Here is a 15,178-nt window from a genome sequence, read left to right on the forward strand (position 1 = left end):
CACCGAGGACGGCACTGAGAGGCTGCAGAGAGCACAGGAGGAAGCAGGGCCCAGTGTGAAAGGTAACACAACGATCAGGCGCCTCCGTCAGGGGGAGGCAGCCTGATATGGCCCCGTCTGGTCTGCCATTGGTCCGAAGGTGCTTCTGGGTCAGGGCACAGCCGGAGCACAAGAAGCAGAAGGGAGGCGCGGCCGCGGCCTATGGCGCATGCGCACAGAATGCAGAGATGGCGTCGGCCGCAAGCCTTTCAGAGGTGACCGCTGTGGCCGTTGGGTGGCGAGAGGCTGCTGTGTGCGCGCGGAGGCCGGGTGAATATGCAGAGACGGCATGGGAGCGGAGGCCGGGTGAGTATGTCGGAGCGGTGTAACAATCTCAGTTTTGTGTGGGTCAGCCAGCTCCGGCTGGGGCTGTGCTGAATCACAGTCCATATGTTACTGCTTGTGCCAGTTTGTTTTTGTCCCTTATTAGTATGGCCTCTTTTTGCTCTGCTTTCAGAATATACCAGAGTGCTGATATAGTGGGCGAAGTCTTGCGACTTCAGTGTTTTTTGCATCAGACGTGTTGGACTTTTTGCAGGGTTTTTTGTGTGACTGCAGACAGTGTCTTTCCTTTCCTGTCCTGTCTAGTCAGTGTGGGCCCCATCATTTGCTCAGTCTATTTTCCTGCCTGCATTTGTGTTTTCATCTTGTCTCACCGACAATATATGTTTCGGGGCTATCTATTCCTTTGGGGTCTGCTCTGGGGCAGTTTAGATTTCCCCTTTCTCGCTTTAGGCTTAGTTAGCTCTCCGGCAGTGCCAAGGCATCTAGGATCATCGTAGGTACGCTCCACGGCTACTGCTAGTTGTGTGGATAGGATCAGGGGTCTGCAATCCGCTTAGTTACCAACCTCTCTGGTTTTCTGTGGCTTAGCTTGGGCTTGCTCTCCTCCTCGGTGACCCAATCATAACAGGGAGTGCTTTGCAGACTAACTGCTCTGTCTGCTTGCAAGATCAAAACTGACACACCCAAACTCTTCCTGCAGGGTTTTTCTTCCTTCATTCCGCTCTATGGCCATGGGCCACTTATAAGATTTGGGCTGGAGGAAACGGTCCGGACCCCACTACCTTCCTGCAGTCCGTTTCAAAAATAAAAGCTCTTACCGGGTTTTCCTGAACAAGCTCCTTGGTCAAAAATAACTTTGCCAGGTTCAAACTTTCTTTTATGCTTCCTTGTGACTCCCAGGCACACTGCTGTGACCACAAGGCACTCCAGCGGATCTAATATGCTTCTGAGTGCATCCTGGGGGACACATAGCGACCCTCACATATGACTCCGGTCACTGCCTCAATACCTGTTGGTGTCTTCTCCCACCCCAAAATTCATTTCGCTGCCATCAAGTACTTATAATGAATGATGGGGACATAGGACAGGGACTAAGGATATGTGCACACGTTCAGGATTTACAGAAGAAAATTATTCTGCATGTCCTAATGTGTTGGCAGGAAGAAAGTTGCGTAAAATACATTTATTTTTTTCCACATTTTTGCCAGGCTTTTGTTTCTTATTTTCCCCACTCATTAGTATGGGTGAAATACGCTGCAGGAAGTGACATTATGCAGTTTTAATTTGCTGCAAATCTGCAAGGAAAAAGTAAGCAGCGTGTGCATGAGACTTAAGGGTTCTCATTCACTTAGCTTGTACTGTAAAACCTTGCACATTTTCTATATGCACATGGCATAGCGCATATATATGTATATGTAGATTTGATGCCATAAAAGAAGGGGGGCCCAGACACATTTCTTGCACAGGGGCCCCAAGCTGTCAGTGTCTGTCCCTGGTACTGAGAATAATGTTTCAGAGTAACTTTTTCCACAGAATGTACGCCATAAAAATAAAACACAAAAAAATGCCAGAATTGCATTTTTATTCCAAATTTCACCACACTTGACATTTTTACCTGTTTTTCAGTACACTAAATAGTAAAATGAATGGTGTTATTCAAAACTACAGCTCATCCTGTAAAAAACAAGCCATCATATGTCTGTGGACAGAGAAATAAAAATAAGAAAGAAGTAGAGGGGAAAAAAAATGACAAGTGTCTGTGGAGGGAAGGGGTTAATGTATTTCATCTGATTATTTTGTATTGTGTAGGTTTATTCTATCGAAATATTTTATTACCTTAATATTTTGGCATAAAACAAAATCATGTAACCCTCCTGAAGTAATTACTCAAATACACACAGTCCTAGTGAATCATGTATTTCCAATTATTGCTGAAGTGCTAATATTAAAAAAAACTTATTGTATGTATCAAAATTAATTAGTGCCGAACCTCCTATAATAAAAGTTATAAGCAAGACAGATTAATTGAAGACGATATAAATGTACAATTTTCATCCTCTGTTACAAGTCACACAGATGGTTTTAATATCTGAAAATAAAAAATATTTATAGATGTGTAGATCACCTGTGACTGAGAGGTATCAAAGGGCAATAGTTATGTTTTTAACATTTCTTACACGGCAGCATATCAAAATAATAAAACCAATCGACTGACGAATCATTAGGTTCTAAATTCTGGAAATTGCCAATCTTTATTAAACAACTCACTCCAATGCATGTGAGCAAAATATAAAAATGAAGGGGAAATGTACTGCTCACAGAAGAACACATTGAAAGTGCCAATGCCTTTATTAATATCAATTTCCCATTCATTAACATTGTGTGCACTCTGCACTGCGGATTTGAGGCAATTCCACGCTTCCAAAAACGCTGCGGAAACGCATCAAAATCCACAACGTGTGCACATACCCTTATAAATAGCCTGTATACATTACCCAAGATGAGTCCACAACCATTCTCCATCCATCGGACAAATGGAGCTTTACAGCTCATACTCTGCTCATCTAAATGTGGATGCTGCCTATGGATGAGTTGGGCAAACGAGCGGTCATTTTAGTGTACAGAGATATGTACTTTAGGTACTTTTTTAGCCAATTACTGTATGCATCCAGTGCTTGCGTATCGCAAAGATGCAGTGTCATATCTACAGAGCCACTTATTTCATCTTTATTACAGCTGTTTCTGACTTTTTAGCCATCAACAGTGCAATAGCATATTTCCATTTTGATAAAAAAATAAATGGAAAATTGTTTACATAACTTGTAATAGAAGATGAAATTGTACATTTATATGTAGATTCATATATATAATCCACTCTTAAAGCACTACACTTTGCACAAAAGTTTGTGACTTTTATATTTGCCTGAAATGGGGTAAACAATTCGATTAATTCTCTCTCTTCTGTGTTATATTTTTTTACTGTGTTACCTCACTTATCGCCATCTCTTTTAGGCATCTTATAACAACTTATGGTATTGACTATATGGCCCCTTTTCACTATACAACATTTCAAGTAAGTAGTACCATTGTTTTCTTTATTAATCTTCTCCATATATATATATATTTAGAGATGACTGAGCAAGAATATGCCTTCAGGCCTAACAAAGCCTAAGAGAAAGAGACAGAACAGGTTCACCATTATTGCATACTGTGTTGCACACTTTACTCCATGTACTACAAGTACAGTACATAAGTTGCTTCTCTAAGATACAAAATATCCATCACCATCAGACTCAGAAATTTATATTAATTATATACTGGAGGTCTGATGTCATGTCCTTTTATACAGGTAACTGTCATGACTCTGGACAGGATGGTTCCGCCTCCATCCTGGTCAGGTCAGGGTTAATTTTAGTTCGCCTCTCTTTGGTTCTGGGGTGGCTATTTAATGTTGGCAGTTCCTGGATTTGGTGTCGGTGATAATTCCGTTTACTCAGTTTGTGGTTGCTCTCCCAGGTTACTCGTCCGTAAATGTTGTGTCTCTGTGCGTGTGAGCTTTGCTGTGTATGACACGGTTTGTCCCCTGACTTTTGACTCTGCATCCTGCTTTGTACTGCCCTGTCCCTCCTGGATATCTGACCCCTTGGCTTGTCTCTGTTTACTTTTTGTCTTATCCCTAGGTACTACGCTCTCGTCTGGCTTTTGACCCTCGGCTCTCCTTAACCATGTTTACTGTCTCTTAGTGCCAGGTCCTGTGCTCACTGCTTAGTCTCAGGTCCTTGCGCACAGTGTGCCTTATTCCTGCACTCCCTGCGCTCGTTTATGTGCCCCCTGATAGCACCCCCTAGGCAGCACCAGGGACACCATTGGTGAAATCACATTATTACCGACCCATAGAATGTTTCAGGGTTTTTTGTGTGTTATGGATCCGCTGCGTGCTCTGTCAGATCAGGTATCTAATCTGACCAAGATGATGCAGAATCTGCTGAGCAAAGAGCGTTGGTTGCTTCTCACCAACAGGTACAGAGGGAGTTGGCAGATATAGTTAATGCTGTTCCGGGTGCCTCTTCCTCATCTAGCAATGGGGAGGGTACTGTGTCTGATGTTTCCTTATCCCCACTTGAACCCTCTGTCAAACTTCTGAATACCTTTTCTGGGGATAAGAAAAAATTCCGGGTATTTAAAGAGAGTTGTAAATTACTTTTTTCCCTGCGTCCTCGGGTGATGAGAGTCAAAGGGTGGGGATAGTTATTTCTCTGTTACGTGAGGGGCCGCAATCCTGAGCTTTCTCCCTATCTCTTACCTCCCCTGAGAGAATGTCTGTTGATCGGTTCTTGAAGGCCTTGGGTCTTATTTACAATGAATCTGATTGGGTGAGATTGGCAGAAGACATGATTATGAGTCTTACCCAGGGAAAGTGCTCAGTTGAGTGGTACTGTTCCGAGTACAGGCGATGGGCACCCGAGGTTTCCTGGAACGACTCGGCACTCAGGGGGCTATTCCGACGGGGTCTCTCCTAGCATTTAAAGGATGCCTTTGCCCTGCACCCACCGCCCGACTCTCTGGAGGAGGGCATGAAACAGGCTGTCCATGTGGATCACAGGCTGAGAGAGGTGTTGTGCAACGAGATGCTCCTCTATTGCCAGTGAAACTGGAGCCTTCATCATCGGTTGAGCCCATGGAGGTGGGGGCTGTCTCCATGAAGGAAAAGGAGAGGAGATGCCGCAGAGAGAAAAAAACTCTGCTTCTATTGTGGAGAGCCGGGTCATTGGATAAAGGACTGTCCCCCGGATTCCAAGGTCTCGGGAAACGTCTAGGCCTGGGTAACTGCCGAGGAGGTTACCCAGACCCACAGGTACTTTATTCCTCAGTCTTCAAACTGTTGTTAAAAGTGGAAGTTGTTATGAACAATTGTTTTTTTCCCTCTTCTGCTTTTGTGGATTGTGGGTCTTCAGTGAAGTTGATTGACTTGAGGTTGGCAGCCCACTGTGAGATAGGGACAGTCAGGTTGGACAAACCCATGAGAGTGGTGGCTATTGACTCAACCCCGTTCACCAAGGACGGGATCCACTCTGTTACTAAAGAATTCGTCCTTAAGGTGGGGTCTGTTCATCTGGAGCATATAGCCTGTTTCGTTCTGGATCACCCCCTGCTGGTTTGGTTTTGGGGTTTCCTTGGCTGCAATGTCATAATCCAGTCATTGAGTGGGAGCCCAGGAGATTGTTAAATGGGGATCCAACTGTGAAAACAAATGCCTGAATTCTGTGTCTGTGTTGTCCATCGGTCTGGAGGGTATTCCGGAGTACCTGAAGGACTTTGAGGACAGGCCGAGGGGTTACCACCGCATCACCCTTTTGATTGTGACATTGACCTGATTCCTGGGGCTAAATTGCCTAAGGTCTGATTGTTTAAAGTTTCTGATCCCAAACAGGTCGCCAAGAAGGAGTACATATCTGAGAGTCTCCGCAAGGGGCATATCCACCCTTCCGTGTCTCCTGTTACTTCAGGTTTTTTTCTTGTAAAAAAAAAAAAAAAACAGGGTTGTCTCTGTTGTATCTGCCCATGCCTTGACTTTCGGGAACTGAATAAGATTACTGTAAGAAACACATTCCCTCCCACTCATTCCCGATTTGTGTAACCAATTATCCGGGGCCAAATGGTTTTCAAAACTAAACTTGCAAGGGGCATATAACCTCATCCTGGTGCGGGAGGGGGATGAATGGAAATCTGCGTTTCTCACCTCAGAAGGGCTGTTTGAAAATTTAGTTATGCCGTTTGGTCTTACCAATGGCCCTGCGGTTTTCTAAAACTTAATCAATCATGTGTTCTCTGATTTTATAGGGCAGTTTGTGGTTATATGCTTGGATGACCTTCTAGTTTATTCACTTGATAAGCAGACACATATTGGTCACCTTCGGGCGGTTCTTCAGAGACTCAGGGAGAACCAACTTTTCGCTAAGCTAGAGAAAAGCTTGTTTTTCATCCAGGAACTGCCTTTGTTGGGGTTCATTGTCTCTAGTGAGGGGTTTCGTATGGATCCCAAAAAGGTGCAGGCAATTGTAGGTTGGGTTCAAGGGCTTCTTGGGATTTGCCAATAACTACCAGAGGTTTATTAAAGGGTTCTCTCAGGTGGTCAAGCCCCTCACTGACTTGACACAGAAGGGGGCTGATGTTAAGAACTTGTCTGCCTCAGCGGTAGCAGCGTTTCTCACTCTGAAAAAATGCTTTATGACTGCCCCGGTTCTGGTTCAACCTGATCCATCTGAACCTTTTGTGGTGGAGGTTGATGTCTCGGAGGTGGGGGTGGGGGCGGTGTTGTCGCAGAGGCCCGCCACCTTGACCAATTTGAGACCATGCGCCTTCTCCAAGAAGTTCTCCCTGGCGGAAAGAAATTATGATGTGAGTAATCGAAACTTCTTGCGCTTACGTTGGCCTTGGAAGATTGGAATCGTTTTTTGGAGGGGGTGGTTCATACCATTACTGTAGTTACGGACCACAAGAACCTGGCGTATATTGAGTTTGCTAAAAGGTTGACCTCCAGGCAAGCTCATTTGCGTCCCCAGCATCTTTTAAGATCCCCAAAGTATTCCATAGAGCCCTGCTGAAACCATTGGGGGCTGTAAAAGAAGCATCATTGGGTCCCTCGCACCTGTATTGGTGGATAATCAGGAGGAGTATGAGGTGGAGCGCATCATGGATTCCTGGTTGGTCCGCTGTTCCCTCCAGTATCTTGTGCATTGAAAGGGTTTTGGTCCTGAGGACTGATCCTGGGTTCCTGATTGGTTCATGCCGATCATCTGGTGCGCTCCTTTCATGCCCGGTTTCCTGGGAAACCTGGGGGTCTGGTGGCCCCCCGTGGAGAGGGAGTTACTGTCATGACTGTGGACAGGATGGTTCCACCTCCATCCTGGTCAGGTCAGGGGTAATTTTAGTTCACCTCTCTTTGGTTCTGGGGCGGCTATTTAATGTTGGCAGTTCCTGGATTTGGTGTCGGTGATACTTCCGTATACGCAGTTTGTGGTTGCTGTCCCAGGTGTTGACCATTGGTTTCATCACAGTAACATGCTCAAATAGGTGCAATTAATACTAGTAATGAGTGCAGAGTAGGAGGGCTTCTTAAAAAAACAGATCTATGAGAGACAGAAATCTTGCTGGATGGTAGGTGATCAAATACTTATTTCCTGCAATAAAATGCAATTTAATTATTTAAAAATCATACAATGTGATTTTCTGTTTTGTTTTTTTTTTATTTTTAGATTTTGTCTCTCACAGATGAAGTGTACCTACGATAAAAATTGCAGACCTCTCCATTGTTTGTAGGCGGTAATACTTGCAAAATCGGCATTGTATCAAATACGTATTTTCTCCACTGTACATGTGTTGCCCTCCTTTTGGCATGGTTCATCTAATTCTCAGTTTCCTCTAAATTTCCATAAAGAAGCTAACAGCTTCCCGCACTATATGTGCTTTGGTGCTTTAAGATACTTCTGCTTCCTGGTACCAAGTCCAAGCAAGAGGAGTGGGCTAAGTCCATACTACTAAAACTCAACATATGTAGTGTAGTCCAGGATGCTGCAGCCTGCCCTTGGATGAGCCAGCTAAGAATCAGCTAAGAATCAGTAATGTAGAGCGTGGATAGAGTAGTCTGAAAGGATGACAGCCATTTTACAGAAATGAAGACGGAACTGGGAATCAGAAGAACTTTACTAAAAAGATTAAAACGGCATCAGAGATTTTTGTCTAAATTCTTTAATTTAGATACAACTGAATTTTTTAAAAAAATTAAACAATGAAAATACAATGCATATACAGTGAAGAGAAAAATTGTAACAATATTTTGAACATTTGACTTTCAGGCTCCATATTTCATTATCCACTTCTGCTTTGAACTTGAGGCTGACGTCATTTTATAGAAAATCATCTTGGATATCACATACTTAAATTTGACTTGCAACTATTTAGCATATGATTAGTTATGCAGATTCTTGTCATGTCACTGCATTGTTACTGTTTTGCTCTTAAAGATCTAAATTTAAGTTTTCATTATTTTGTTAGTATTTTGTAAATCCACCTTTTGGCTTTCAACACTGCCTGAATCATTTGAGCATGTTCTCAATCAGATTTCATCACCAATTTCTTTCATTTATTTATTTTACTCATTTATATAGCGCTATTAATTCCACATCTCTTTACAGGCACTATTTGCACTGTCCCCGATGGGGCTATCAGTATGTCTTTGGAGTGTGGGAGGAAACTTGAGTACTCGGAGGAAACCCACGCATACACGGGGAGAACATACAAACTCCTTGCAGATGTTGTCCTTGGTGGGATTTGAACCCAGGACCCCAGTGCTGCAAGGCTGCAGTGTTAACAACTGAGCCACCGTTCCACCAATCTTGATGTATGCTTCGTGTTGTCCTGTTGGAACACTGTGTTGTCATTTTCATACCCATAGTACTTGAGTGTACAAAGTAACTCATCTTGTAGGATACTCACATATAGCTCAGCATTGAGCCTACCATCGATCCTGGTCAACTATCCAATGCCTTTGGCTGTGAAACAACCCCATATCTTCCATATCTTCAGGCTTCCTCCACTGTAGTTGACATTTCCTTCAATTTCTCAATCTGTTAGTACTTTTTGCCCTTATTTCTTACAGACCTGTTATGATTGAGTCACCGAGGAGGAAGGCAGGAACAGGCTAAGCCACCATAAAACCAGAGAGATTGATAACTAGGCGGATTGCAGACCCCTGATCCTATCCACACAACTAGCAGTAGCTGTGGAGCGTACCTACGATGCCCTAGACGCCTCGGCACAGCCGGAAAGCTAACTAAGCCTAAAGCAAGAATGGTGAAATCTAAACTGCCCCATAGCAGACCCCAAAAGGAATAGATAGCCCCCAAACATATATTGACGGTGAGACAAGATGAAACACCAACGCAGGCAGAAAAATAGACTGAGCAAATGATGGGGCCCAACTGACTAGATAGGATAGGAAAGGAAAGACACTGTCTGCAATCACGCAAAAAACCCTGAAAAATCCAACACGTCTGATGTCCAAAAAAACACTGAAGTCACACAACTTCGCCCCCACTATATCAGCACTCAGGTATGAACTGGGAGCAAAGCTAAAGAGACCAATATAACAGGGGACTGAACAAACTGACACAGGCTGTAACATATGGAGCGGTAGTCCAGCACAGCCCCCAGAGGAGCAAGCTGAACCCGTACAACAAGCAGAGAGAGACAAAAACAGATCAGATGCAAAGGATTAGCAAATAACCACTTAGCTGAACAATACAGGATCAGGGTAGGAGACATCAGACCTCAGAAGGCACAGGAAAGCAATCACCAGCAGGGATTGAAGGAAGTCTGCAGGCTTAAATACTCCAATCAGTAACCCCAGATCTCCAGTCATCATTTTCATCATCAGGTGGCAGACCTCTGTCAATCTGGCAAGCTCCACTACCTCCAGTAACCACCGGAGGGAGCAGGGAGAGCTTTGGCTCAGAAGTCTGAGCCAGGGAATTCACAACACAGACCCACCTATCAGTGCCTTGACTTTTGCGTCATCGCGCCAAATCAACCGTTTCAAATCTTTAAATGTCCACTTTTGTACTTGTTTGCAAACTCGAACTAACACTTCTTATGACAATATTGAAGTTAAAAACACATGTGACATGCACAAATGTGAACAAGTCGGTCAGACACTGTTCACACCACCCAATGACTGAAACACAAACAGAAAGCACAGAATGACAAATATGCAGAAATACCTTGCAGTAAGACATATAACAGTAGTCAGCAAGTGCTGATAAAAAGATGACAACAAATACAGGGTATTTAGTCGATACGTTTTTTTTGCAAAAAAATGTATACCAAGCTGCTCCACCTCGTCAAGGTATCCCTTATTGAAGCAGTCCCTATCTAATATAGTTTTTAAAACCTGAACATATGAACAGTGTCTAAATGAACAGGATTAAGACAGGCACTTTCTAGTATGGGCACGTGGTGTAAGACAGCTCTTTATGTGCATGTCACACAAAAGAGGGATAGTCAGCACTTGCTGACTACTGTTATATGTCTTACTGCAAGGTATTTCTGCATATTTGTCATTCTGTGCTTTCTGTTTGTGTTTCAGTCATTGGTTGGTGTGAACAGTGTCTGACCGACTTGCTCACATTTGTGCATGTCGCATGTGTTTTTAATCTAGTTTTTTTTCGTGCTTATGCATGATTTGAGAGACCCCACCCCTCTTTTGTGTGACATGCACATAAAAAGCTGTCTTACACCACGTGTCCATACTAGAAAGCGCCTGTCTTAATCCTGTTCATTTAGACACTGTTCATATGTTCAGGTTTTAAATACATTAGATAGGGACTGTTTCAATAAGGGTTACTTTGACGAGGTGGAGCAGCTTGGTATACATTTTTTTGCAAAAAAAGTATCGACTAAATACCCTGTATTTGTTGTCATCTTTTTATCAGCACTTGCTGACTACTGTTATATGTCTTACTGCAAGGTATTTCTGCATATTTGTCATTCTGTGCTTTCTGTTTGTGTTTCAGTCATTGGGTGGTGTGAACAGTGTCTGACCGACTTGTTCACATTTGTGCATGTCACATGTGTTTTTAATCTAGTTTTTTTCGTGCTTATGCATGATTTGAGAGACCCCACCCCTCTTTTGTGTGACATGCACATAAAGAGCTGTCTTACACCACGTGCCCATACTAAAAAGCGCCTGTCTTAATCCTGTTCATTTAGACACTGTTCATATGTTCAGGTTTTAAATACATTAGATAGGGACTGCTTCAATAAGGGTTACCTTGACGAGGTGGAGCAGCTTGGTATACATTTTTTTGCAAAAAAACATATCGACTAAATACCCTGTATTTGTTGTCATCTTTTTATCAGCACTTGCTGACTACTGTTATATGTCTTACTGCAAGATATTTCTGCATATTTGTCATTCTGTGCTTTCTGTTTGTGTTTCAATATTGAAGTTGCAGCTTCTTTACCTTTTTTCGGGCCACCATTCCAGACCTGTATAATGTATGTCTCACGGTGATTGCATCGATGTCTGAGATCTCACTGTTATGAAGCATACGAGCCACCTCGTATATCAACTGATAGACCTTATGATGAACCAACTTGTTGACTCCGATATTGTGCCTGGATGTCCACCTTTTGGCTTTTGAATGGATGGATGGACTTCATTTTGCATTCTTCCAACTGTCATGGCGCTCACATGATGTAGTTTGGCAATATTCTGGGCCAAGAGACTGTTACCGATGATCTGGATGATGCTGTTACTCTTTTCTTGGGAAATCATCTTCATTACTGCTCCTTGATTCGAACCAATGTACTTTTGCTTGGGAATCAACCTAATAATACACTGAGCTATTAGAGAATGTTTGAACAGGTTGTATTTTATAGTATTCAGGAAGAAAAATATTTTCCTACCACTAGGAGCAACACAGTAACAATGCAGTAACATGATAAGAATTTGCATAACAAATCATATGCTAAATAGTTTAAATTTATGTATCAGATAGTCAAGATGATTGGCTACAAAATGATAATAGTCTCACAATCAAAGCCATAGGGGATGGTGAGATATGGAGCCTGAAAGTCAAAAGTTCAAAACATTGTTACCCTTTTGCTTTTCATTGTACAATGAGTTATGGTCCATTTTAGAATAGAAGACCTAAAGAACATTTAGGAGTAAGCCCAAATTAAAAAGCTGAGATGTAGTGTTGCATTAAGCATTTTTTCAATAAAGATACATATCAAGACAACATAGGCAAACAAGCAGGGCTGGGACAAGGTATTTTGGAACCCTACACAAATGAAATTGATGGCAACCCCACCCCTCAGCCCCCAAGCAAAGAAATGGGTCGGAATTTAAGGTAACAAGACGCCTAAGGCACCCTACTCTGATATGTCAGTTAACAACCACTGACAATCGTTTCCACTAGAATTGTTGTCTTTTTTTCACTAAAAAATACCAGCAAAAATAAAAAAGTGGTAGAATTTAGGGGTGAAGCTCAACAGGGACTGCAATTTGAAAGTTAAAGGGAACCTGTTGCCTGTTTTGGCCTCTATAAGATGCGGCCACTGCCTTTCAGGGCTTATCTACAGCATTCTATAATAGTGTAGATAAGCCCCCGGTCTGACCTGAAAGATAAGAGAAAGAAGTTTTATGAAACTCACCCGGGGGCGGATCCTGTGCGGTCCAGACTGATGGGTGTCGCAGGTCCGGGTCCGGCGCCTTCCATCATCTTGAGATGCCACCCTCCTGTTTACTTCATCACTCCTGCGCAGGCGTACTTCTCTGACCTGTTGAGGGCAGAGCAAAGTACTGCAGTGCACAGGCGCCAGGAAAGTCAGAGAGACCCAGCGTCTGCGCACTGCAGAAATGTGGTATCGCTGTAATCGTACTGACCCAAAGAATTAAGCTGCCTTATTAATTTTACCACATGCAGAATGACATAAAAAAAATCCTGATTTACTGTCTTTTATTAATTCTGCCTCACAAAAATCGTAATAGAAATTGATCAAATAATGTCATGTGTATGAAAATTGTGCCAATAAAAACATCAACTCATCCCACAAAAAACAGACAGCAGCCAAACATAAAAAAAGATATAAATCTGGTATCCTTGTAATCGCACCAACCCAAAGAATAAAGTCGCCATATCATTTATATCACACGAGGAATGCGGAAAAAAATAAAACCAATTCTTCACCTGCTATTGATTTGTTGATTCTGCCTCCCATAGAATGCAGTAAGGTTCAGCGCACATTTATTCTTTGCTCTGCGCTGAGCTGGGTGCTGACACCAGGATTTCTGTCTAAATTTCTGAAATATGTGATTCAAATGGAATCCTGGTTGGAAGATTCCCTATAATGAGGCAGATGGAGCAGCTGTTGACACCATAAGACCTGTGATACGGCGGTTTCCATCTTTTTAAGCGTGCATAAAAGTGCAGTTGGCTACAGTTTTGTGCACTTCTGAAAAGGACACCTCTGAACAGAGTCTAGAGTAACTCTGCTGCCTCATTATAGTGAATGGATCCCTCTGGCACTTCATCTGAATCAAGTCACTCAGAGATTTAGATGGAAGCCCTAATATACACACATGATCAAAGTTGTTGGTACTCCTCATTTAATGACAGAAAAACCCACAATGGCACAGAAATAACTTGAATCTGGCAAAAGTGATAATAAAATAAAAATCTATGAAATTGAACAAATGAAAGTCAGGCATTGCTTTCCAACCATGCTTTCACAGAATTAAAAAAAATAAAACTCAAGAAATAGGCCTGGACAGAAATGATGGTACCCCTGAAAATAATGTGACAAAAGGGACATGTTAAAACAAGGTGTGACCACTAATTAGCATCACAGGTATCAACAATCTTGGAATCAGTGAGTGGGCCTGTATAGAGTGCTACAGATACTCACTGTGCTGTTTGGTGACATGGTGTACATCAAACTCACCATGGACCAGAGTAAGCGAAGGAATGCGTTGTCTCAGGAGATCAGAAAGAAAATAGACAAACATGTTAAAGGTAAAAGACCATCTCAAGCAGCTTGATGTTCCTGTGACTACAGTTGCACATATTATTCAGAAATTTAAGCTTTGTGGGACTGTAGCCAACCTCCCTGGACGTGGCCACAGGACGAAAATTGATGACAAATCAAAGACGGATAATATGAATGGTAACAAAAGAGCCCAAGAAACCCTCTAAACAGATTAAAGGTGAACTTAAAGCTCAAGGAACATTAGTGTCAGATTGCACCATCCGTCGTTGTATGAGCCAAAGTGGACTTCATGGGAGATGACCAAGGAGGACACCATTGTTGAAAAACAATCATAAAAAAGCTAGACTGGAATTTGCCAAACCACATGTTGACAAGCCACAAAGCTTCTGGGAGAATGTCCTGTGGAAAGATGAGAAAAAGATTGAACTTTTTGGCAAGTCACATCAGCTCTATGTTCACAGATGCAAAAATGAAGCATATCAAGAAAAGAACACTGTCCCTACTGTGAAACCTGTAGGAGGCTCTGTCATGTTCTGAGTCTGATTTTCTGCATCTGGCACAGGGTGTCTAGAATCTGTGCAGGGTACAATGAAATCTCAAGGCTATCAAGGGATTCTAGAGAGAAATGTGCTGCCCAGTGTCAGTAAGCTTGGTCTCAGTCGCAAGTCATTGGTCTTGCAACAGGATAATGACCCAAAACACAAAGCTAAAAACACCCAAGAATGGCTAAGAGGAAAACATTGGACTATTCTGAAGTGGCCTTCTATGAGCCCTGACCTAATTCCTATTGAGCATCTTTGGAAAGAGCTGAAACATGCTGTCTGGAAAAGGCAACCTTCAAACATGAGACAACTGGAGCAGTTTGCTCTTGAAGAGGGCCAAAATACCTGTCCAGAGGTGTAGAAGTCTCATTGCCAGTTACAGGAATCATTTGTTTACATTGATTGCCTCAAAAGGTTGTGCAACAAAATGTTAAGTTAAGGGTACCATTATTTCTGTCCAGGCATATTTCATGAGTTTTATTTATTTTTTTTAAATTCTGTGGAAGCATGGTTGAAAAGCAATGTCTGACTTTCAGTTGTTCAGTTTCATAGATTTTTAACTTATTATTACTTTTGTTAGATTCAAGTTATTTCTGTGACCATTGTGGGTTTTTCTGTAATTAAACGAGGGGTACCAATTTTGACCACGTGTGTAAGTGCTCAGTGTAGAGCGCCAGCTAAATGTGATACCAAACGTTATGTAAAATGTTCCTAGCAAAAACTTCAACTAAATCCACAAAAAAAACAAGTTTTCACTCAGG

General features: G+C 42.4%; 1 protein-coding gene across 2 annotated transcripts in view; it reads left to right on the plus strand.

Annotated features, from left to right (window-relative positions):
• Positions 1–15,178, plus strand: part of CFAP95 (cilia and flagella associated protein 95) — a 156,546-nt gene that overhangs the window by 108,546 nt on the left and 32,822 nt on the right. Inside the window, exon 5 of one of the 2 annotated variants that reach the window (XM_073543720.1) lies at positions 3,337–3,397. The exons of the other annotated variant lie outside the window; for it this stretch is intronic. Coding sequence (XP_073399821.1) covers positions 3,337–3,397 — 61 coding nt within the window. The remainder of the gene's footprint in view (positions 1–3,336; positions 3,398–15,178) is intronic. 2 annotated transcript variants of the gene reach the window in all.

The sequence above is a fragment of the Dendrobates tinctorius genome, unplaced genomic scaffold (assembly GCF_039654945.1).
Source record: "Dendrobates tinctorius isolate UK_male_01 unplaced genomic scaffold, ASM3965494v1 ptg000134l, whole genome shotgun sequence".
Classification (NCBI taxonomy): domain Eukaryota; kingdom Metazoa; phylum Chordata; class Amphibia; order Anura; family Dendrobatidae; genus Dendrobates; species Dendrobates tinctorius.